The sequence below is a fragment of the Hemitrygon akajei genome, chromosome 7 (assembly GCF_048418815.1).
Source record: "Hemitrygon akajei chromosome 7, sHemAka1.3, whole genome shotgun sequence".
Lineage (NCBI taxonomy): Eukaryota > Metazoa > Chordata > Chondrichthyes > Myliobatiformes > Dasyatidae > Hemitrygon > Hemitrygon akajei.
This window is the reverse complement of record NC_133130.1, coordinates 87,716,873-87,743,193: the sequence shown is the minus strand read 5'-3', so window position 1 is coordinate 87,743,193 and position 26,321 is coordinate 87,716,873. Positions and strand designations below refer to the sequence as shown.

General features: G+C 37.7%; 1 protein-coding gene across 4 annotated transcripts in view; it reads left to right on the top strand.

The window, feature by feature from the left end:
• The window catches only part of xrn2 (5'-3' exoribonuclease 2), a 98,316-nt gene extending 72,512 nt beyond the window's left edge, over positions 1–25,804 (top strand). For 3 of the 4 annotated variants that reach the window (XM_073051364.1, XM_073051368.1, XM_073051366.1), the window contains 6 exons: positions 1,828–1,959; positions 3,692–3,819; positions 9,312–9,353; positions 13,900–13,960; positions 19,243–19,384; positions 25,375–25,804. In XM_073051364.1, the coding sequence (XP_072907465.1) occupies positions 1,828–1,959; positions 3,692–3,819; positions 9,312–9,353; positions 13,900–13,960; positions 19,243–19,384; positions 25,375–25,434 (565 nt within the window). In that variant the 3' untranslated portion in view covers positions 25,435–25,804. The remainder of the gene's footprint in view (positions 1–1,827; positions 1,960–3,691; positions 3,820–9,311; positions 9,354–13,899; positions 13,961–19,242; positions 19,385–25,374) is intronic. The other variant, XM_073051365.1, reaches the window with a different exon arrangement.
• Positions 25,805–26,321: the final 517 nt, after the last annotated feature.

Below are 26,321 nucleotides of genomic sequence, written 5' to 3'. Positions count from 1 at the left end.
GCATTGGAATGGGAAGTGGAATTAAAATGGGTGGCCACTGAGAGATCCCACTTCATCTGGCAGACGGAGCATAGGTGCTTGGCGAAGTGGTCTCCCAATCTAGGTCAGTTCTCATTGAATGGGAATGAGGGAGGAGGTGTAGGGGCAGGAATGCAGTATGTAGGCCCGTATGCAGTTAGCTAATTTGAGTTAGGGTGGAAGTGGATCCTTTGATACCTTAGTTAGGGTAATTAAGATGTGTTGGTTTTTTTTAAATAATTGTCAATTGCATGCCTGGTGTGCACTTGTCTGAACACTATCTCCTGCTGTTGGAGTCATAACACAGTACTACTGCTCATGGCATATTGGAAAAAGAAACTGCTTCAGTGTTGGGAGAGAGGGAGCATACTTCTGCAGAAAGTGCTGAAGGGAGAAATACTAAATAATTCTAAAATTTTACATGGTTTTGTTTTCAACCCACTCTGCTGAGATTGATTACAGTTCTAAAGGCAGATTACGATGTGCTGGGCTAATTAATGGATAGAAAGTGGTTAAAGAGTGTGTAAAAAGGACATCAACACAAATGGAAACCAGAAATCCTAACTAGATATGAAAATAGTAGAGGAGATCTGTAAGGGGAGAATGTATGTGAGAGGGAAGAATGAGTGATATGAAAAAGCTAGGAAATTCTAGGCAGAGGGCAATGAGGTTAAAAAAAATTGCAGGAGGTAGAGCAAGTCAGGCAACATCTTTAGATAAGATTTCAGGTTGAAGTTCTTTCACCAGATCTGAAATGTGAACTTTGCCTCTCTCTTTCTCCTCTTCTAGCAGGTGTTATTTCATGAGAATTTTTTTCAAGCATTTTCTATTTTTATGTCAGTCTTCCAGCATTGTTTTGCTTTCTTGTCACATGACTGAGCTACTGAATGAGGACTTTGCAAAAGGTGAAGAGATTAATTCCTGAACAGCAAAGGCATAAGTAGGTTTATTGCAACTATTACTCTTTGCTTTCTGCAAATAGAGGAGTCATGAATCCAGTGTTACTGATGGGGAAAATTACTAGAGACCATTGTCAGTGGCATTATTTCTCACTTGATTTTTTAAAAAAAAAAGTTACTGAGCAGCCAGGTTGGATATGTTCAAGAGAAATTGTATATGAATCCATTTGAGTTCTTTGTTAACGAATTGGATGGGTGGCTATGCGGATGTTGAAGACGGTTGATGCTGCTGAAAACAGTGAAGTTGGTGTTGCGTGGATAGATTTGCAAGAGGTATTTAATAAAGTAGCAAATAAATTGATCTGTTACCACTTCAAGGAATTGAAGCAATTGCAGAAGTATATTGGTACTAGGCTTTGTAAGAAGTGCATTGGATACAATAAAAAAAAATTGTGTTGAATTTCAGCTGTTATACTCTGATTTAGATCAGGCCCCTTGTGATAAAAGAAAAAGTGCTGAGGCTCTGGCAGGGGAATGAGGGTGATGTGACTGTGGTGAAGTTATTGAAGGGATTGAAGAAACTGGGATTATTCTATTCTGGAGCAAAATCAATCAAGGGAAACCTAATAGAGATATAAAAATTGGGAGTTTTTTTGTTCAAGTTACAGAAGAATTATTTCTGTTAGCAAGAACCAGAGGGAAAATGAGAGTTTGTTAAGATCTAGAAAAGATTATCTGCAAAGTGATATAGTTAAATTAACTAGGTGCTTCAGGAAACTGTATCTTGAAGAATTATGAAGAAAAACCTGAAGTGTGGAATAAATTGAATTATCCTTTCCCAAAGCCAAATGGTTAACTGAACGGTTGGATGTATGATATTAACTTGCTTAGTGTCTCCTTTCTGTTTCAGGAAGCCTCCAAAGGTATTAAAACCAAGTGATTGGGAGCAGTCAAATCCAAAACAGCCTTGGCGGCCAAGACTTGGCTTTAATCCCAGTCGGCAGCAGGTCCATCTAGACCAGTCAGCTTTTAGAACGTTGGGGTAAGTGACCTATTAGGTCATCAGAGTTAAAAGGCTTGGTGAATTTCTTTGATCAGCAAGATCATTTCCACCCTTCCAAGGCTCACAGATGTTGAGTTTACCTGTTAATGTACATGAAACTAAAAATGGGGATTATTTTGAGGTTGATGGAATATCTCTACATGTCTCCCATTCTGAAGGGTTGCTCTTTTTCTATACAGAGTATTATCCTTTGAGGAAGTATACCGCCTGGAGTATTGAGCAATCTGTAGCCCATTCAGACTGTTGCACACTCATTATTGGTCAGTTTTCAGTTGTTACTGTAGCTCTTACCCAATATGAATCCTAATTTTCAAAATTTGTCTGAACTGTAGAGGCGTTCTTGCATGTGACATTAATGATGTCTGGCTTGGAGTGGTTTCATTATTTCACAACTTGGGGTGCCACGGTAGCATAGCGGTCAGTAGGACACTATGTATTACTGTTTGGGGCGTTGAAGTTCAAATCCTGTAAGAAGTTTGTACATCTTTCCTGTGAGCGTGTGAGTTTCCTCCTGGTGCTCAGGTTTTCTCACACATTCCAAAACCCATCTGGTTAGTAGGTTAATTGGTCATTGTAAATTGTCCTGTGATTAGGCTAGGGTTAAATTGGTGGGTTGCTGGGCGGTGCAGCTCATTGGGCCGGAAGGGCCTGTTTCATGTTGTATCTCTAAAACAAATGAAGTGAAGCTTATTCTGGATCTAATGCAATTAATTGTTGGATGGAAATAGTGCCTTCAGTGTGCGTGTTTGATTTTGGATTTGCTCCTTTTTCACCAGCTTGTACAGAAATTAGATTGCAAATAAAGAATATCTTGGAAAGATGAGGCTATTGCTGCGTAGTCATTCCCAACACTGAGTGTGTATTAATCAAGTTGTTGATCCATTTCCATACTGACCATAGAAATAGATCATAGAAATCATTATTGTCATCCAGGTAATTGCTATTGATACAGATTTTAGTACAGACTGAAGTAGCTCACTAGCTCCTGTAATTGGTGTGTTATTTGTAGTTTAGATTCGTGTGGAACTTCTCTGCTCCCATGCATTCGATGATGATCAATCTATATGCCGGTACCTCCAGCAAATAACACCATATTTCATTACAAAGTTTTTGCATGAGATCATGGTCCACAGAAGTTCCTTCCTACCCTTCTAGCTTCACTAATATACCCTTTTTTCCTTGTGTATTGAGCTTCCCCTTGAGTGTGTCTAACTGTCCAGGTAAAGGTTTCTCCTGAATTCTCTATTAGACTTGTTAAGGGACTACCTGATCTTTATGGTACCCAGTTCTGGCCTCCCTAGCAAGTGGGAAAATCTATTCTAATTATGTGGCATCAAACCAGACCTTTACCATGTCATTTCTCAATCCTTATAATAGTAAGTTATTATAGAAGGTCCAAACATTCCTAACAAAAATGTACTTTCTTAATTTGGTTCTCAGTTATGAACCAGAAAAAGAGTCCACTGCTTTGTGAAGTACTTTTGTAAACATTGTATTTTACATTTGGCTGAGCTTGGCACCCAGACCATGATGTGAAGTTTTGGGAGAAATGACAGAGATAATTCAGGGGTGGAAGATTTAGACCAATGTGGAAGCTGTTAACTTCAATTCCCACCACTCAAATCAAAACACACCTAATAGTTAAAAATACAATAACCTGGTTTGTATTATATGCATAAGTGTACATACTGTTTCTTTAATTTTGTTTTAGCCATGTTATGTCAAAAGACCGCTCTCAGGGTGTTTACAGTTACACTCCTCCGCCTAGTTATCAACAAGCGAAAAATTCACGGCCCCCACTGATGAGAGCACCACCATCTCTTACTGTCCCACTGCCAAGTAAGTTATTTGATGAACTTGATTGACAGAGTAAGTAGTAAATTTGTCATAAACTAAGGCCTAAAATTGGAGAAATAGTTACAAATGAAAATAAAATGGGAATAGTTGATTAAGTTACAAAGTTGTAGTCTAGCTGCTGTATTTATTCTCCATTTCAGAAATTAATTGTAAAACTGAAAAAAATATTTTAATTTCCTTTCCTGACCTGCCAGCTGACATGTAATTTTTTTTTGTCCGCCACCCCACCTCAGTAAATCCAATTTAGATACCTCAGTTCTTGCAAATTACACCCAGTGCCCCTTCAATTTCAGTGACTTCAAATATATTTGCTCCCTCTTTCTTTAATCCACATCTTTGCAACAAGCAATAGCTGGAGCATCTAAGCAATATTCTTTCTTCCCATCCTGACACTATGACCTCAGGGACCCTTGGACTGCCTACTAGTCCTTGTGTTCATTCTACCCTTTGGAAATATAAAGTAGTTCTTCTCCAACTCTTGGCAATTGGTAAATGTCTGAGCAGTTCACGAGAAGAAATGGTTTACACTGCAGAATGGAAGGGAAAGTCAAAGTGCAATGGCTATGTTGATATATTTTTAAAATTCTGCCTTTCAGTAGTTCAAGGGCTCAGCTTTCCTATTGTTGGAGCAGTAATGTTAAACTTTTCAAAGTCTTCATACTGCCTGTTCTGTAAACTCGGGGTCTCCCCTTGATGCAGTTTTGTTCTCTAGTATCTTGGTGATGTGGCAGCCTGTCCTTAAATGTATTGAATATAAAACAAATACTACTGCAATGATTGATATCCTGTAACTGTTGTGTGGGCTTTTTTTTCTTTAAAATTACCTTTCAGATGAAATTTATCTTGGTTAGAGGTGGTATAAAATGTTTTATGAATTGTCTCCTGGCTTGCATTCTCACTTAATTTGGACAAATGGTGAAAAGCTTGGAGTTTTCTATGACCTGAGATTAATTTTATCTATCACTTTTTATCTTCTCCACCCCAGCTCACCATCTCTTGCTTATGTAAGCAACCTATATAACCAGGAGGAGAAAAATAAGTTTTAAAAGAGAGGACAAGGGGGAAAATGGCAGGGAAAAGCATTTTGCAGGGCAAAAGTAAGTCATAGTTTGAAGTAGCAAGTGAGAGAGTGACGTCTTGCATGGGAAGAGCCATTTGAAAACTGCTAGTCTCATTGGGAGTGAGTCATTGTTAGAGTCAATAAGGAAGAAAAGATGTATAAGTGGAGTGGCTATTGTGAGTGGTGCAGGGTCGAGCTTTGGCTCAACGTGCTTGGACAAGCAGAGAAGCAGGCTCTAAGCAAGTTTCCAGTAAGAGTTGTTTTTTTTCTGTTAGTACATAGTGAGCTGAGGATGGATCCAGAGATAGTTGTATCTGCTTTGTGTAAGATATGGGAACTTTGGGAGACCCCCCCCCCCCCCCCCACCATCTCCCTGATAACTACATCTGCTCGAAGTGCATTAAGCTGCAGCCCAATGAACTTTGGCTCATACGGGAGAAAAGATAGGAGCTACAAGGAGGTAGTCATCCCAAAGTAGCAGGATGTGGGTACTTGGATGGCTATCTAAGGGAAAGGGAATAGGCAGCCAGTGAAGGGTACCCTGTGGCCATTCCTCTCAATAATAAGTATAGCACTTTGGATACTGCTGAGGGTGGGGGGAGATGGCCTTCCAGGAAGAATCTGCAGTAAACAGATCTCTGGCACTAAGTCCGGCTTTGTGACTTAGAAGGGAAGGGGTGGGGAAGCTGACCTTGTAGCAATAGAGGTTTTGTTGGTAAGGGGAACAGAAAGAAGGTCCTGTGGAAGCGAACGGGATTTCCAGGTGTTTTGTTGCCTCCCGGGTGCCAGAGTCAGGGACATATCAGATTGAATTCACAGCATTCTTAAGCGGGAGGGTGAGCAGCCAGAGGTTGTGATCCACGTCAGTACCAATATTATGGATGACGATGGGTGATGAGGTCCTACAAAGTGAGTTCAGGGAGTTAGGTGCTGAGTATATGTGAGGCAGTGCAGCAGTGAGGTTATTTACACTACAGATTACAGAGGAGGAGGTTTTTGCTGTCTCAAGGGAAATTCCCTAGGGCCTGACACAGTGTTCCCTTGCACCCTGTGGGAGGCTTCCTCAAGAAATTTTAGGGGCTCTAGCAGAGACATTTAAAACATCCTTAGCCATGGGTGAGGATTGGAGGATAGCTAATATTGTTCCATTGCTTAAGAAAGGCTCTAAGAATAAGCAAAAAAGTTATAGGCTGGTGAGCCTAACATCAATAGTGGGAAAAGTTATTGGAAGGTATTCTAAGGGACCAGATATATAAGTATTTCGATATACGGAGAGTGATTTGGGATGGCCAGCATGGCTTTATGTGTGGTAAATCGTGTCTAACTAATCTAACAGTTTACCAGGAAAGTTGATAAAGGCAAGGCAGTGAATGGTGTCTAAATGTACTTTAGCCAGGCCTTCAACAAGATTCTCACATGGGAGGATGGTCAAGGAGGTTAGAGCACTTTGCATTCAGGATGAGGTAGTAAATTGGATTGGACATTGACTTCACGAAAGAAGCTGGAGAGTGGCTGTAGATGGTTGTCTGACTGGTGGTGTGTCGCAGGGATTTGTGCTGAGTCCACTGTTGTCTGTTATTTATATCAACAATCTGCTGGATGATAATGTGGTAAACTGGATCAGCAAATCTCCAAATGACCCCAAGATTGAGGGTGTAGTGGGTAGTGGATAGCGAGGAAGACTATCAAAGCTTGCAACGGCATTTGCCCCAGCTGGAAGAATGGACTGAAAAATGGAAGGTGGAATTTAATACATACAAGTGTGAAGTGTTGCCCTCTGGGAGGACCAAACAGAGTAGGTCTTACATGGTGAGTGCTAGGGCAGTAAAGTGCGTGGTAGGCCAGAGGGATCTAGGAATACCGATCCATAATTCCTTGAAAGTGGTGACACAGGTGATACGTCATAAAGAAAGCTTTTTAGCATGTTGACCTTCATAAATCAATTTCTTGAGTTCAAGAGTTGGGATGTTATTGTATAATGCATTGATGAGGCCTAATTTCTTTAGCTAGAGGTGGTAACTTTGTGGGATTTGTTACCACAGGCAGCTGTGGAGACCAGGTCTGTGGGTGTATTTAAGGCAGAGATTGATGATTCTTGACTGGACACGGCATCAGAGGTTACGGGGAGAGAAAAGGCTGGGGTGTAGGGCTGAGAAGGGGATAAAAGGAGCAGCCATGACTGATTATTGGAACGGGCTCGATGGACCAAATGGCCTAATTCTGCTCCTATGTCTTACGGTCCAATTTAGAGCATTGTGTCCAGTATTGGGCACCAACCTAAAGAAAAGATATAAGTAAGATAGAAAGAGTGCAGAGAAAATTTACAAGGATATTACAGGACTTGAGGTCCTGAGTTAAATGGAAAGGTTAAATAGGCTAAGGCTTTATTCCCTAGAACGTAAATGATCGAAGGAGGTGTAGTATACAAAATTATGAGGGGTAAAGATGGGCTAAATACACATAGCTTTTTCCACTAAGATTGGGTGAAAATGCATCTTGAGGTCATGGGTGAAGGGTGAAATGTTTAAACAAATATGAGGGAGACTACCTTCACTCAAATGGTGTTGAGAGTGTGGAGTGGGCTACCAGTGCAAGTGGTGGATGTGGTGTCAATTTTAACATTTCAGAGAAATTTGGTATATGATGAGAAGGGTAGAGAGGGCTATGGTCCAGGTGTGGGATGATGGGACTAGGCAGATTAATAGTTTGGCACAGACTAGATGGGCCAACAGGCCTATTTCTGTCCTGTAGTGTTCTATGACTATAAAAGATCAAATACTTGCAAGTGTAAGGTAGTAGAAATTCCCCTGAATCCCTCAGCCCTTTCCTACCCATTCAACTGTCTTCACTTGCTGATAGGTCCTGTTTTTCCTGCCCTTGTTCCCTTGTACGTGAGCTGAAAGTAGTCTGGTACACCAGATTTGTAGTATAGCATCTTAAATAAATTGAAGATTTTGTATATCACTTTTAGTCTTTCTCTCTTTGCATTCTTATGTCTGATCCATTTCTTATTTTGTGAAGGAATTCTAGCAATTTGATGTGCAGGTTGTCAAAATGACCAGCTGCATTATTGTGTGGATATGCTAATACACTTCTATGTTCCTGATGTCTCTGTAGAAATTTTAATTGTTTGCTATCCAAAATCCTCAGCAGAGATGAAAACCGTATCAGTTTCTCTTTTAGGACACAAAAACTAGACATTTGTCCAACACATACTGTACATGCCCTTGTTCAAACTCCACAAGGAATCCACCCTTTCAATTTACCTTCTGTTCCTTTCTCCTTCATGTACCTGGTTTGTGTTCCCTTTATTGAATAAAGCTATTTTGCTCAACTGGTTGTAAGAAAGTCCCATATTCCCGCCTCATCTAACACTGGCTACTAATGGCCCTTTTTCCTGAATTCTTTGACATCCTTACTTATCAAAGAGCTATAAATCTCCACCTTAAATGTATTGAATGACATGGTCTGTGGCAATGAATTCCATAGATTCACTACCCTCTAACTAAAGAAATTCTTCCTGAAGGAAGGTAACTTCTATTTTGAGGCTATGCCCTTTCATCCTAGATTCTCCCATTGTTGGAAACGTACTCTCTACATCCACTCTATCCAGGCCTTTCAGTATTCAGGAGGTTTCAGTGAGAATCCTCTCATTCTTCTAAACTCCAGTACCGGCCAGAGCCATCAAGCACTCCTCATACGTTAACCCTTACATTCTGGGATCATTCTTGTAAACTTCCTCTGAACCCTCTCCGATGCTACCATATCCGTTCTTAAATAAGAGGCCCAAAACTGCTCACAGTATTCCAAATGTGGTCTGACCAATGCTGTGTAAAGTCTCAGCATTATATCCTTGCTTTTATATTCTGGAAATGAATGCAAACATTGCATTTGCCTTACTACTGACTGAACCTCCAAGTTAACCTTCAGGGAAATGGCTGCACGTGTTCCCGTGTCTATTTGTATCTCTTATTTTTGTGTACACTCCCTGTTTAGAGAATTGTCTATGCCTTTATTCCTGCTACCAAAGTGCATGACCTTACACTTCTCTGCACTGTATTCTGTCTGCCATTTTTTTGCCCACACTCCTTGCTTCCTGAATGCTACTTGCATTTCCCTCTGTATTTGTAATAACCACAAACATGGCCACAATGCACTAAGTCTGTCATCCAGAATATTAATATATAGCGTGAAAAGTAGAGGATCCTACAACAATCCCTACAAAATGCCACTAGTTTTTACTCCCACTCTTAGCCATCTGCCATTCAGCCAATCTTCTATTCATACTAGTATCTTTCCAGGAAGGCCAAGGGCTGTTATCTTGTTTAGCAGCCTCATGTATGGTACCTTATGTAAGGCCATCTGAAAATCCAAGTAAACAACATCCACTTTTTATTTCATCAAATAATTCTAGCAAACCTTATGGCCACTATTGACGTGTTAAGAATTCAAAGCAGTAAGTATGCTTTTTAATTATTTTTTTAATGGAGATGGAGTCCAGGTTTGTCTGTTTACAACTTATATCAGCTAATGATTCTCAGCATATTTACTTGAAATTTCTTCCACTCGCAATCCACTTAATGCGATCTTTTGTTAAATCTTACTTAAACGTTGCAGTTTCTGGTGACTGTTAAGTCTTTCTAAAACCTGTTCAGACAGTAGGATGATCATTAAAGCTATTGTTTTGTTACGCCAATCTCATAGTTGTCAATTCAATGTAGTTGCTTTTATTTTAATTTGAAAAAAGGAATTCTGAATGTAATGGCTATATTAAATGAGATAATTAACTTCTAGACTAGCACATCTGTCCCTTTCCAACAAACCTATCTTCAAACCTATTGCATTTAATTTGTATACAGTACAGAATATTGCATCTTCAGTAAAATGTCATTTGGGAAAAGGAGCATTCAAAGGCTTCCACAGTTGGGCATATTTGACACTTCTGTTAAATGGTTTTTCTGATTTCAGCACTTGCAGGAAATTGTGTTACCATATGCCAGTATCCCATTTTCTCTTACGGTAGCCACTGCAAAAAAGCTAAATTTTAAAATACTTGTTTTGTAGATGTAGGCGTATATGGCTATACAGTCTTTATGCAGGTTTCCTTTTTGATATGTGCATTAGGCTATTTCATGTTTTGTTGTGTAATTCTGAGAATTGATGTATCTTTTCCAGTTTTTAATTTTTATTCTTTTGTAGATTCAGAAAATTGCCCGATCAGTTGGATCCTGTTTTAGTGTTATAAAACATTTAAATGTGAATTATTAGTGCAATAATATAATTGCATTTATTCCACTGTCATCCAATCCCACCCCCACAGTCTCATTTCATCTGTAGAAAAACATGTCAAAGGTTAGTAGTGCTGAGAATTGATTATAGATAGTGAAAGGTCAGTGTAGTCAATCAGAAGCTACTTCCCCCCCCCCCCCCCCCCGCCCCTCTACCCTAAAATATATGTTGTAGGTGTTTCCATCAGCAGTCTTTGATTTGATTGGGATAGTTCAGTCTACGTACTGCTGATGAATTGTCTGAGTGCTGATAACTTGTGGGAGTCAAGTGCAGTCTGCAGGCACTCAATGTGAATAGCATATTTGGTTTTTGCAATCCAAAACTGAATCTGATTTATGACATGTTTTCCATGTCATTGTAAGCTGACCAATTAAGTGCATTTGAAAATTGGTTTTGATTAGTGCAATCAGTAAACATCAAGGCCTGCCTTGATTGTCACACTGATTAGAAGAGTTCTCACTTCAGTGCACAGTGGAAATATTAACAAGCATCTAAAAATGGCCTAATAGGGTTGAAAAGTGGAAAGCTTTCCTTTCTGCAATTTGATCTTCAATCATATAAAGGAATAAATCCCGTTTATTTAAATGAAATGCTGCTTTTAGGTATATCATCATATTTTCTTGAAATATATCCTATCTGTTCAAGTTAAATCAACATATTAATTTTGCTGATTGATAGCTTGATTTCCCCCTCAAGAAGCCCAAAACCTGTGGCTATCTGTTCAAGAAATGTGCAGTGATTCTACACAAACCAAGAAGCCTTCATGACTTAGAATGAAGGCAGAATTCTCACTCAAACATATCTGAATCTTGTGTATGTAGGTGATCAAAACCTTGAATGTAGTTTCTGCAAATAGGAAACACTGTTAGAAATTTAGTTCATTATCCTCTAAAATGGTAACTTCTATTTTCATAATGTTATTAAAAATTTTATACCCCATCTTCATGACCACAGTATTTTCTTTACAGAAATGTTTATTTTTGTATGTTGAATCTGATATCTAATTAAAATAACTGATATCAAAAGCATTAGGTCTATTTATCCATTGCAGTACCATGCAGTGTAATGTCAGTAAAAGAGTTCAGTTGGCTGAGCAGCGTCTGAGGGTGGTGGTGAGGAGAGGAGTAAAGGTTTTTGCAGTGAGGCTGTGTATCAGGAATGAGAGCAGAGTATGATAGCCAGTTTAAAGAATGGGTGGAACAAAATGGAATGCTCAGAAAACAATTGATTTGAAATTCTTCTTTCAGTTTTTAAGCTGTATATAATGATTTATTTGTAGCATAATTTGCATAGCAACATATTTGCACTGAGAATGTGTAAAATAAGTAATTGTAACTTTATATCCTCTTGCTATTTTTGGAAAGTAGCTTTATGTAGAAGATGCTGAGCTACCTCTGAATTTCAATGGAAAGAGATGGAGAGTTTTGTTAACTTGGAAAAAATCATAGTGATAATCAGACCTAGCAGATCATGGTCAGTTAACTAGCTTATACCATCTGCAGTGGAAAAGAACTGTGCTCCCACAACAGTTTGAGTTAGACCACCTGGACAGATGCATTTCAGTCCAGGGTTCTTTGAAGTAAAATTTGAAGTCTGAGTTCCCTGGCTCTGAGGTAGGTTTCCAAACCTATGCCTCATTGGAAAATGATACCCTACAGGAGTTTGCTTAAAGTGTCATTATTTAATCAGTGTTCTGGAAACGCAACATGAGATCATTTAGATAATCGTACTTGTGTAACATGAGAATATTTAAATTTATTTCTCTGAGCACCCCAATTGCTGCCTTTGAAAATGATTTGCTCTGTCCTTTTCAAGGCTGTCATCATTAATGCTTTACTTTTAGTTATGTCTGACTTTAAAAGTATCCCTTAATTGCATTAATTTACTTTGATGTAAAAGTTTTTTTTGTGAAGTAATAGATTAAAAGATAGTTCTGCAAAGCTGCCAAGTAGATGGTCAGCACTTTCCATGTTTAATGATTTGCCTTACAAATAGTTTTGTGATGAAATACCATGTGTATCTCTGTAGTAGGAAGAATTATTTGTGGAAGCAATGTTATCTATCCTTGATGCCAATATGGGCTCCAGGTTTGATATCAGAAGATGTAGCAAGATAGAAATATAGGATAAGGAATTATGACAGCATATTTGTATCTTGGAGTGTACCTAACTATTGATTCTGCAGTATTGCAAGGTACAGAAAAGGATCTGATAAATGACTTCAGGTTTCAGATGATTTGTATTAAGGATCCAGGTTCTCCTCTTGTAATTACAGTTGTAAACATCAAGATTGTTCAATGCTTAACCACTGAGCTAACTTCAGATAATTAACATTGAATATTGTGTGCATTCATTTAACTCTCATGAGCAGGGTCAGGCAAAATTAACTTGTGTGTTGAATATGTCTAGTAGCAAGGATAAATAATTGAAAGCAAATTCAAACCTTTTATCTGAATTTCTACACATCAAGGTAAGAGATGATTGAGGTGGAAGTTGAACACTTGCTATTTTGGAAACCTGGTACCAGCATAGAGTCCTTTCCGGTCATTATAGAATAACAAGTTGTGGAGCAGTGTTTCAGTGTTGTGATTCAGACATAACCTGGGAAGTATCCACTTATCGCTATTGAGCTTTATCCAACTCCCACACTGAAGAGCTAATGGTTTTAGATTCACATTACTAATAACTAGCTACATCACCAGTGCCATGCATGTTGAATTTAAAAACTGAACTGAAACATTGCACATTTTGTAGTGCTTTTGCATATTGCTAAGTTTGAACAAAATCTCAAGGAAGCTAGGACTGCAAAATGCACCAATGCTTTTTCAGTAAATTAATGTAAAACTTTAAAAATATTATTTAAAATCCATCAGATTAAAAAGGAAGATACTTCCCAGTTATGCTATTTTGAAATTTTTAAAATGAGCTCTAAGGGAACGGTAGGTTATAAATGGCATTGTATACCAGAAGGTGGGCTCATTAAGTTAATGTGTCTCTTGTGACTGTGGTTGTTTGTGGGAAATGAAATTAAGTAATTGAAAAAGAAAAGTAGCATTTTCTAGTTCATGAAACCTGACCATTGAACCCAGCATCCAAGTTATTCATGAAAAATACATAAAAGCTAAGTTTTTAAAAGCTGGCTGTCGGCTATTGAACCTCAAACAGCTCCTCAATGTCAGGTAGTTGAAGGCCCTTCTTCTTTACCCATCCTGTAAAACCACTTAGGTATTGATTGACCTACGAGTGCTGGAAATACACAGCAGCTTCTTAGAAGCTGTGAGGTGCCTGCAGTCACTGTGCCATAGTACTGGGGATCACGTCTCCTTTTAGACATGGGAAGTCCCATTCAATACAGGATTGTTGACAATCCACCTGTGGATCTCGCAGCAAAGCAGTTATCTTAAGTAGTTGCTGAAATGGTCTTGGAAGTCATTAAATTAGCTGTAAATATTGGCCATACTAGCAGCATGTATACTGTGGATGAGTTTTGGAATCAACAGAAGAGCTGATGGAAAAAAAATTGAAAGCATCTTTCTGAACTTTTATTTGACTGTTGGATATCTGATCTTCTGCAAAGTAGTTTGCGTGAAACACACAATATGGATGTTTATTTTTAAAGTCCTAATGGTGGCAGGTTATTTGGAACAGCACAAATTATGGAATAGTTTTGAAAATAGTTAATATTGTAACTAATAATAGTTGTATCATTTACAGGCCTGAGACCGCAAGATTGGCGAGGTCCACAACCACTTTTTCAGCAACTTATACCTCAGCGGTAAGACCAGTAATATAATTAAATGCCTGTTTTATTTGTCTATATAATAATGCAATTTGTTACTTTATTGTCTTTCTTTAATTAACAACAACAAAAACTGATTAATTAGTTGCTAATCACTTCTGTTAATGAAACTACTATGCATTTGCAGACTATTTTGGATGTTTTATCAGCAGTCTTTTGCAAGTCATTTGAAAAGCATTATATCAATGGACATTCTTTACTTGTGTATAACAGACATAAATGACTCAATTTAGAAAACTTTTTTTAAAAAATTAATGTTTTTAAAAAACATCATTTCTAAATAATATTGTAACAGTTTACTATACAAAACCCGATGTGTACACCAGATCTGCAAGTATTTCAATATGTGTCATCCAATGTCACATGTTCTTCTAATCATCTGAGCTGGTGCCAAGCTATTTCCTGTGAAAACCTCTCACTGCTCTTGTAAAAATTCATTCACTGCTTCATTTTGCAGTGAAGATAATCATTATTTATCTTTTTATTATGGGTAGGTTTAAAGGATCAGGGGATGAAGCTGTATTGCATATGCCAACAAAAATTTTACCTGTGTCATCCTTGCCACATGTGGCAAGAGTTTGCTACACATGGCATATTCAGTTGTGTTCAGTAAGAAGTGTGTATTTATAACATTGGCAACAGCCAAATAGTGTGGAAGATTGCCCAGTTATTCAGCCTAGCTAACTAATGCCCAAGAAATTCCCTCTTAGTCATCAATGAAAGGATGAATGATGTCATTAGCAGTGATTTTGAGTGTCACCTGATCACTTATGTCCATTTTCATCTCCATACCTCACTACAGCCTTGTTCCAAAAATGGGCCTAAATCTAAAGATAAGTGGCCGTGTTTAATGTCAAGGGATCACCGAGTTAAATGATCTGAGTTAAGCTTAAAATTGAAGCCAATGGCTGCAATTGTAGATTACTCCAAGGAGGTGGTTGTTAGAGGTCAATCATCCTAAATCCAGGACACCTCTAAATATGTTCCTCTGGCTAGTATTCTCAGCCTAAACATATTCAAATGTTTCATCAGGGATCATCAAATGTTTCATCAAATACAGGGATATTCACCAATGATTGATTTCACAGTATTCAATTCCAGTCACTGCTATTCAGGAAATGGAGCTGTCCACACTTGAATGCAGCAAGTCCCAGACAGTGTTCATATTTGGGGTGTAGACTAATAAGTGGCAATGAAATCCTCATTCAGAAGTACTGCACAATGGCCATCTTTACCAGACAATCGTATTCCAATTGTTTAAATAATGTGTGCATCTTTTATTTAATTGAGTGCCCCCTCATTTAAAGAACTCAGACCATTGCATAAAATATATCTTCTAATGAAGGTCTCCACTCTGTAAATGCAAATGATGTGCAAATCACCCTGACATATTTAGTAGACACATGAAATTTATTTTGGCTTTACTGCATTGTGCACTTCTGGATGCAACTATTGTAGTAGACTTTTCAGATTGGCTTGGTTAGTAAAGTTGCGTGTCTCATTGGCCAGGACTTGCTTTTTTAGGAAATCCAGAAACTATCTCCTTTGCTGCTGCTATCTTGCAACCCTCAGTGACAGACATAATGTGGGTACTGGTGGCTGGATGCTTTCGGGTGTGTGCTTTTAAGAGCTATTGCTCTTCTCTGGTTGATAGATGGCAAAGTGTTGGAGGGTATGTTAAATTGAACTTAAATCACAAAACCTCCTCTTGATGGAGATTGCATTGTTCTCCCCTTTTACTGCACGTGTTTCTTGTGGACACATGGAAGACACTCCGGTTAGTAGGTTAATTGGCTACTATGGATTATCAAAAATATAGGTTGGAGAAAGATGGGTGATTGGGACTGGAGATGGGTAATGTGGTGAGGAAAATTGAGTAAGAATTGCATTCTGTTTTTTTTTAAAAAAAGGGGGGAATGAGGTTACTAGAATCTTTTAAAAAGAATGAGAGCGCCTCTGTTATGGTGTGTTTTTTTTTACCCCTTGCTTCTTTAGGGTTTTTGAACAATTGTTGGGAATTTTGCTTTGAAGGAAATGTGATTTGGCTTTAGTGCTAAATGCAATCATGCTTTGCTACACCAATTTATAAGCACCTGTCTTTTAGACTGTCATTAAAGTATAGAAGTGGTGTAATTGCATCTTTTTTAATGGCAGTTTTTTAAAAAGTTCCTTTTCATTGGAATCTATTTCCTCTAAGGCCTGTTAGCCATGACTTTATTTTACATTGTGTCATTATAAATTCAGGATTGGAAGCTTAAATCTGTATTAGATTTTTGTGAAGACCAAACAAATTTCTTTTGAGGATCATGGACCTTAATGAGGCATAACTAATGTGTTCCAGTGTTATCACTTTGTGCTGGATCCACTGTATTAGTACAGACAAACCATTGATTCTTGCTACAAACCACTTCAAGTACTAATCAGCTTCTTTGGTACAACTTTTCAGGCTGGCAAGCCTATTGTGGAGCAATGTCACTGTAGGTCAGTAGTTATTAGTGGCAACTGAAAACAGTTTCTTTAACTACTTAAGATTGAACTGAATTAAATGCAGTAGAAACCTGAAGGCGGATTACTGAATTTGTAAAGTTCAATAGTACTGTGCAGTAGAATGAATGTGACATGTTTTTGTAATAAAGGATTTTGCTAGGGATTTGTGTGAATGTGAAATTTTTGTACTAAAAATTGTTTTTAATTTTATTGGTTTATTTGAAAATACTCCCAGAGTGACTTCAGTTTCAAATAATGTCCCTGTACTGAAGGACACATGAATGAACTTTAAAGTTGCTGTTTTTAAGGTAGTTCTGCTGTATTTTATTTTGACACAGTATAGTGATCTCCAGGTGAAGGCTGCTTGCATTTCTTTCTCACACTGTAATTTGAAAATTAACACATTCTGTCATTGATTCTTCTATAGAGAGGTTGGTCCAGCAATGCCTGTAGATTTATTTAATTTATTTCTGCAGTACATTAACAAAAGTGATTCAACTACATATCAGACTTCAATTGTAGTGGGCCAAGGCCTTTAATGGTGGATGTAGTTTTTTTTGTAAGAAGCAATTTACAAGCCACCTAAATATTGATGCAGTTTGTCCTTTTTTCTTGGAGGGGGAGCTACTTAATAGCTATGGGCATACATTATGTTCATGGACAGCTTGAATTTATTGAACTAAGTTGATTATTGCACTTCTTGTATCCTGCCTTTAAGTGGATAGTTATATTGATAACAGTATCGTGGAACAAATTGTACTTTTTCCATATCTTTTATTGTTTTCTACAAAATAGGTTTTAATTTGTGTTTTTGGTTCTCTCAAAGGAAGTACTTGTCTATTAATTGTGCGTCAAGTGAGAACAAGGGAGGTTCCCTGGTATGAACTTAAAGTGGAGGGGGAGGGTAGCATGCACACACCATCTTCCCCAAATCTGGAGATTTGTTTATTCTAAAGGAGGGGATCTTTGTCGAGGAGACTGCAACTCCTTAAGTAACATTAAATTGTATCTGGTTGTTATGTTTGCTTATTCCCAAATAAATAGGAGTGGCTGAATAATTATGAAAACAAGGTGAAAATACTGTTTTCAACTGTGAACGTGTTTTTACAGGCAACAGGTTAAAGATATTTGAATGTTCAGTACAAGTTTTGCAGACTAAACTTAGTTCTTAATTTCATGTTGTAACCATTTCAGAATTGGGTTGATAAAGTTTGACTATTTGGGATTTTTCCAGTGCTGATCCTACCTGTTCCTTTACACTTATTTTAAGAATAATATGGCAGTTTGGAATTTCTTCCTGTTGGGAAGCCAAGCAAACAAGTTGTGTTATAATTGATGCAGATTCTTGTTCCCATATAAACTGTACATCAAATGTCAGCCAGTCCGTGCTAATTAGTGCTTGTGTTGCTAGGTCACCATGGTCAATTGAAACTGCATCAATAGGACTTGAAAAGGTTTCTTCCCGATCAGACCTTCTGACATATTGAGTAGAATAATAGATGGGAAAATACAGCCATAGCCCTACCCTAGATTCAAAATACTCAGCAGTAAGAATTCAGTTACAACCTGCAATTAACTCAAAAGAATAGGCTTCATGAAAGTGTCTAGCTATTTAGAAAATAAAGCTCCCTGCTGCGGGTAGATTTGCTTAACACTTGTATGGATCTTCTTTCTTGCATTTAGCCAAATCAGCTTTTTTCCTCCTTGACATAACAGAAAGAGCTGGAATCTGTGTTGTTGATACGTTGATCTGAGTGTTTTGGTTTTTAAAATTACTGGATAAAAATACAGTTTAATCACAACCAAAGTAGATTGCTGTTTTTTCACCTGACTAATTTAAAGACTATTATGAATCTTAAAAACTAGAATTTTAGTCTACCAGCGTATTTCTACAGTGGTTTTAGCCTAATTGTATGTTTAGACTTTAATGCACTTTGTAGTTTCTAAGCTTTCAAAAAGGGATAGCATACACATTAGAAAAGCCAGTATGTAAATATTCATGAAACAGTTGATATATGTACAACTGTGTCATGGTTCATTTTTGAGTGTCAGAAATCATCTTTGTTTAAAGTGAGCGTTAAAAGCATAGTTTAAGTACGATGTCCTAAATCAGCAAGTGGAGAATTTAAAAAATTCAAATAACCAAATCTGAAGAGTACTGCACAATCTCTATGGAGTCTGCTGAATTGTTGCAGGAGAGTTTTGCTGTATGGCATTTCACAAAGTATATTTAAATCATTCAAAAAATTATTACTGCAGCAAATTAGAATGTGAATGGAGCAAAAGTATATATAAATGCCATAATAGACTTGAAATGTTAACCAAGTTGAACAAGAATGCTATTTGTAGTAAGTAGTTTGAAGCAAATGTGTAATTTAGTTTTTCCTATGTTAAGGGTGTTTTCTATCCCATGGTGAACAAAAAATCTGCAGAATGCTCATACTTAGTCTCAAACTGCTTGTACATCTTCAAGCAGTTAAAATGTTGTAAGAGGGCTAACTGCAGCTGTCTATTGAAACAAGATGATTAGGTAATTTAAAAATACTTTTAAATATAATATTTAAGCAGAATGTCCCTGAAGTGGAGTGGTGAGTTAGTAAGTTTTCCCAGTCTATACTGTATGTTTGCAGCTAATGTCATGTATTGCCTTGTATTGTTTTTCCTGATCCTTCAGCTGGTTTCAATGATATGCACAGGATGTATTGTGATTTTAAGCAATGCAATTACATTCAATCTAGTTATTAACAGCAAATAACTTTTCTATTCTATAGAAACCAGGGGGTTGAGCAGCAGTTGGCATGGAACCGTATCATGCAATCACAGGGTGGTTTATTCCAGCAGAATCACCACAGGCTTGGAGCAGGAATGCCAGCCTATTTTCAACAGAGGCAAGATGATCGTCGAGGGCGCCAGGTAACCGAATGGATTGAATTAACAAATTGCTTTCATTTGATTAAAAATACTGTACAATTGAAGCTACATTGTTACTTAAATGCAGCTGGGCGTCATGGTAGCGTAGTGGTTAGTACAAAGCTTTACGGTATAGGCGACACAGGTTCAATTCCCACAGCTGCCTGTAAGGATTTTGTCCATTCTCCCCATGGCTACGTAGGTTTCCTCTGGGTGCTCCACTTCTCTCTCACGGTCCAAAGACATAACGATTAGTAGGTTAATTGGACATTGTAAATTGTCCCGTGATTAGACTTGGATGAATTCAGGGGATTGCTAGGCGGCATGGCTCAGAGGGCCAGAAGGGCCTAATCTGCATTGTATCTCAATAAATTAATTAATTAAAAATAATATTTTATTCTTTTGAATAAGTAAGCAAGCTGAAGTAGCTGTATTCAACAGTTTCCAAGGTTGATGTCCAAATCCTGCATATTTTTAAAATTAAAAACAACTACATTTGTACTCTGTATAATTTGCAGTGACAAAAGATTTATTTCAATTCTCTTTGAAATACGCTTTTGAGCCTTTCAAGAAAGCTGCCAACATGAGAAATCTTTTGTTTTAAGAAAAACAATGTGTGAATTTAAAGGTTCAGTACTCATTGTTTTGGTAGGTTTTCTTGTGTACTGAACTGGAAATCTCTAGAAGTGATGGGACGTTACATCTGACCAATTCCATAGTTGATTTCTAGGATGTTGCTAATCATCCTAATTTGGCCTTGCTGTTTAGGACAGTTTTCAGACCTGCTTTGATAAACTAAAGAAGAACTTCCTCAAGTTTGTCAGTCGCCTTTACTTTCAACAATCCTGACGAAACATGGCAATTTCCAGTGCTGAGCATTCCTCTGAACCTGGGGATGGACAGAGAAAACATTTGCCTGATACTAGACCATAAGACATAGGAGCAGAATTAGAATCAGAATCTTTTATTATCGCCAAGTATGAGGACACACACAGGGAATTTGGTGCCAGTTTCCCTGAGCGCTCTCTGTACAGAATTAAAAGCAAACAAAAACAATAGTGCAAATAATCATAAACTATATACAGTGAGGTCCACCTCACTGAATGTACAGGTGGACTTGATTTATAATAGACTAAAATTCAAGTGTTCATAAGACTGATGGCATACGGAAAGAAACTGTTCTTGTACTTATTTGTCCTGGCATACAGTGATCTAAAGCGCCTACCAGAAGGAAGGAGTTGGAATAGGTGATGTCCAGGGTGTGATGGGTCTACAATAATGCTGCTTGCTCGCTTCCTGACTCTAGATCCATATAAGTCCTGGATCGAGGGCAGCTTAACACCAATAATCCTTTCTGCAGCCCTGACAGTTCTTTAGAGTGTATTCTTGTCTTGTTTGGTAGCTGATCCAAACCAGACAGTGATGGACGAACAGAGAACAGACTGGATTATTCCTGAATAGAATTGAATCAGCAGCTCCTGAGGCAGGTTGTACTTCCTGAGTTGACATAGGAAATAGAACCTTTGCTGAGCCTTTTTGATAAGAGTGTCTGCATTGGGTGTCCACTTAAGGTCCTGGGAGATTGTGACACCCAGAAATCTGAAGGTCTCCACAGCAGACACAATACTGTAGAATTAGGCCATTCATCGGGGAATACTCTTTGAATTAATGATGCTGATTAACATGTATATCTGTACAGTGTTTTACTGGTGGTGAAATAGGTAATGGCATTGGCTGCTGGTGAATACAGCTCAATATATATATATATTTCAAGATGATTGGCATCTTACTACAGACCAAAATTAGAATTCTGCATATATTTTGTGCTTGTCCATCAGGTGGTGCCATTTTTGAAGTTAATGAGTAAAGTAATTTCCTTTGATTTTGTGGGGAGATTTAAAGAGAAACAAATAGGGAAGTGATAAGCTTGAGCTCAGTAGATCTTGCTAGTTTGCCTAAAATGAATATTATTTTGTACTTTAATTTGTTCAGCTTTCCCAAATTGAAATATTAAGAACAAAACTGCCCTAACTGTAAGTTCTTTCACATAAATAGGTATTAGGGTCCTTTAAAACAATTAATAAGGAAAGATTAGGACTTGAAAATATACAGCTTTAGAAAATAATAGGATGCATCCAGATAATTATCTGTCTATGTATGATGGCTGGATGATATAACAAACATTTAAAATTGTTGTCAGGCTTGTAAATTTTAACCTGGATAATTTACATTATGGACTGGGTTGGGTTGTTTCATTCCTTTGTTTACATGTATTCTATCACTTTGCTCCTTTCAGCAAAGTAGGCTTCCCTCTCGATTAACACAGCAATTTGAATGAGTTTTCTGTTTTCATAACAGCCATGCGCTGTAGTATAGTATTAGCATGCCAGCTGTGAAGCTCATTTTATTTTTCTGGTGTCTGGCTCAGCAATTTGGAGGTGGGGCTCTTCCTTATGCAGTCATTTCTCGACTCGTAGCAATTGGATTTGAGTGAGAAATTTCTGGGTACCATTTGTTGAGGGAGTGCTGCTGTATTAAATGTGCAGTCTATTGGATGAAACATTTCAATAGCCAAGACTCTCAGCTGAGTGCAGACATTCCTATGGCATTATAATGGATGGATAGACAAGTTATTCCTTGCATCCTGTCCAATGTATATCCCCCAGTCAGTATCTCGAAAATAGACATAGCCCAAAGTTTGCATTTAGAACCCAGGATGATCTTGATAAAGCTCCCTGCAGATATCAAGTGACAAGAGGTACACCTTGCATAAAAATTTCTGCTGGGCATTGTTTTGATTCCCTGGTGCTCAACAGCTGTAATGAAGGTGATAGCACAGCCAATATCATTTTAAAAACTTAAGAGGACATAACTTTTAACTAACACCATGCAAAAAGACTGCAACACAGGTAATTTAAAGAGAAATTCAAATTTTAAAAATGCAGCATATGAAATTTTGGAATATTTTTGCATTGAAGTTACGATAGACAATTTTTTTGAGATCTAATAATTTGCTTAGCCATAATTATAGCTTAATATACAATTGAAACTCAGCAATTATCAGTAATTGGTAGTTGGCTTATTATTGTCACATCTTGAGATACAGTAAAAAGTTTTGTTTTACATGCCATCCATATAGGTCATTCCAAACACAAGTACATCAGGGGAGTACAAAAGGTAAAACTTAACAAAACACAGAATATAGTGTTACAGAGAATTTTAAGTGCGGTTAAGCAAGTAAGCTATATGGGCCCTGCCAAAATAGAATGAGAGCTCAAGTTTATTGTACAAGGCGTTCATTGAAGAGCTAGAATTGAAGCTGTCCTTGAGCCCAGGAGTACATGCTTAAAGCCTTTTGTATCTTTTGCCTGATGAAGGGGAGGCGGAAGAGAGAATGAATGGGTAGGGCAGTGTCTTTGGCTATTTTGGCTATTTTCCGAGGCAGTGGGAAATATGGATAGAGACATTGAAGGGGATGTTTAACCAAGAGTAGTACTTTTTTGATTTAAGTATTGTAAAGGGACGAAGTGCACACAAGGATAAGTCATTCATCTTTCTGTGCTTGCTCTGTCGTTCAAAAGATGGTGGCTTATTCTTGACCTTGGTGCCACTTTCTTGCACTGTATAACTCCATATCACATGGTGTTCTGAATATCCAAAACTCTACTACTTTCATGAATATTACACTTTATATTTATCAGTTCAAGTTATTTCCAAATCAGATTATTTCACCTTTTTATGGCAGGCATGGTTTCAAATTATGAGCCACCCCAGGCATATGAAATCACTTTCACTACTTTTTTGTTGCATAAAAAGGCAAACATGGACAATTTTTTTTAAGAGTAATAACAATTTGTTTCAGATTAAATACTACCTCAAAACCCTGCCATACCTTTGATTACCATTCCATTGCAGTCTGACAGAGCATACTATGAGCTAATTAGATTTAGCTCCTGGATAATAATAAAAGGTTACACTTCCACAGCATTGTAAGTACTATGGGATGCCATAGGGGAAAGGCACAATATAAGTAAGTTGAGTAAATATCACGCCACTTATTTTAAGAAGGGAGGGAGGCAGAAGAAAAAAGAAGTATTGGTCACTAAGCATGACTTCAGTGGTTGGGAAGATGTTGAGAGTCCATTATTAGGTTGAGGTTTCAGGGTATTTAGTGGCACATGATAAAGTAGGCCAGAGTCAGCATGGTTTGCCTAAGGGGAAATCTTGCCTGACAAATCTGTCAGAATTCTTTGAAGAAATAACAGTAATAGACAAAAAAGAATCAGTAGATGTTGTTTACTTGGATTTTCAGAAGGCTTTTGACAAAATACCACAGATGAGGTTGCCTAACAAGATGTGAACAGTGATATTACAGTAAAGATACTGTTAGGGATTGAAAATTGACTGGGAGGAGGCAAAGAGTGGGAATAAAGGTAGTGTTTTCTGGTAGGCTGCTGGTGACTAGTGATGTTCCACAGGGGTGAAAGTTGAGACCACTTTGTTTCATGTTATGTGCCAATGATTTGGGTGACTGAAATTACGGCTTGGTGTTCAGGTTTGCAGATGATACAAAGATAGGTGGGTGCAGGTAGTGTTGGGAAAGCAGGGTGTCTGCAGAGGGACTTAAGCAGATTGGGAGAATGGCAAAGTGGCAGATGATATATGGTGTAGGGAACTGTCATGCACTTTGGTAGAAGGAATAAATATGTAGATTATTTTCTAAATGAGAAAAACAAATCAAAAATCAGAGTGCGAAGGGACTTGGGATTCCTTGTTCAGGATTGCATAATAGTTAACTTGCAGGCTGAGTCAGTGGCAAGGAAGGCAAATGTAATGATAGCATTCATTTCGAGAGGACTACAACACGAGCAAGGATGTGATGCTGAGTCTTTATAAGGCATTGATCAGACTGCATTAGGTGTATTTTGAGCAGTTTCAGGCCCCTTATCTAAGAAAAGATGCTGACATTGGAGACGATTTAGAGGAGGTTCATGAGAATGATTGTGGGAATGAAAGGGATAACATGAGCGTTTGCTCTAGGTCTGCACTTGCTGGAGTTTAGAAGAATGAGTAGGGGATCTCACTGAAACCTATCAAATATTGAAAGGCCTAAATAGAGTGGATGTGGAGAGGATGCTCCCTATAGCGGGGGATTCTTAAGACCAGAAGGCACAACCTCAGACTAGAGGAACATCCATTTAGAACAGACATGAGGAATTATTTTAGTCAGAGAGTGGCGAATGTGGAATTCAGTGCCATGATGGCTGTGGAGGTCAAGTCATTGAGTATATTTAAAACTGGGGTTGATTGCTTTGATTAGTCAAGGTGTCAAAGGTGAAGGCAGGTAAATGGGGTTGAGAAGGATAGTAAATACGGCATGATGGAATGGTAGAATAGACTCAGTGGATTGAGTCCTTAATTCTCTCTTGTATATTCAATTATCTCAATTGGGTGTTAATTAATTGGATAACTTGCTATCCGCCCACTAACTAATCATGCAAAAGTGGACTAGGGTGATGGACTTAAAATTTGAAAAAGAGCCTTGTTCAGGTTTTGTCTTTCATATATGCACTTGTGTAATTTTGTAATTCAAGTAACAGACTACAAATTCTGTCAGTCAAACTGGTTACCTCCTTTCAAAGGCCTGCTGCTGGTGCCTCAGGATGGTCTAGTGATTCAGATTATCAACAGGCCATGCACATGTGTCTGCAGTCACATTGTCAAAGATCAGTTTACCTGTGACTTTCTTTGCAACAGCATTGTAGTCTTTGTCTAAGAATTTTTGGATCTGCATGAATTTAAAAGGTATCACTTAAAAGCACTTGTACTGTTCCTATGGAAAATTGGACAAAATAAAACCTCAAATGTGACAGTTCTGTCAGCCATTTAAATGAATTGGATCATTCATTATTCTAAACATGCTGCTATGCACTGTTCTGATTATTGCTGTTGATTATATTATGTAAAGTATTGGGTAACATTATATTTTTCAGGGATTTCCTGGGAGACAATACCCATTGCCACCAGATTCTGGAAGATTTGGTTGGAATTAAAAGCCTCTCCTGGCTCTGCTGCACAGGCTGTGCCTTACAGGGTGCAGTTAATTGATCAGCGTCCATGCAAGCTGAATTTTAACATTGTACCTGTAAAGAGTCCTGACTTAATTTTTAATGTGATAATGTAATACTTGTTTCTATGTATTTTTGTGCTTCATTTTTCACTTGCTGTTGTATGGATTCTGCAGTTACCATTTTTTTTTTAAATACACTTGGAATACGGTGTGGTAAATAGATTGCAGAAGGGCTACAGCCAAGACTTGCTGTTGACATTGTAATGGTTTAGCATCTATAAAAATCGGGAAACTAAATTGGGTTTTTATTTGTGTACATCAGAAGTGATCTTTAGTAAAAATGTATTACCATTTTTGGTTTAGTTTCTTGTTTCATTTCTTTCCCATCAATTTTCATGAAGCCAATTCATCTGCAATAAACCAAATGCAATCACATTTATAATTTTTTTTGTTTACAATAGAAGTTTTTAAATTGCCATTTTTTCCAAATGCAGGAGACTTTTCAAGCTTTATGAAAAATTAAAATGCTTATTCCTGGAAGCTTTCATATACACCACCATGCAGGTCTACAAAAGTTAAAGAAATTTGACTGACTTTTTTGTCATTCTGCCAATCTGCTACATAGTTTCTACATAACAATGCCATCAAATTGTTTTTGTTACGTTACTGTTGGGTGGCTATTATTTGTGTACTTTCCTCCTTTTGTAAAAACAACTATCTGTTCTCAGGGTCCTTTACAGTCACTGAATAGGAGACATTGTGCCTTGGCACAAAGAATTTTAAAATGATAGTGGCTTTTAAGTTTCACTACCAGTGATCATTGGGGATTGTCCACCCAGAACATATCCCAATAGATTTTCCTTTTATGAA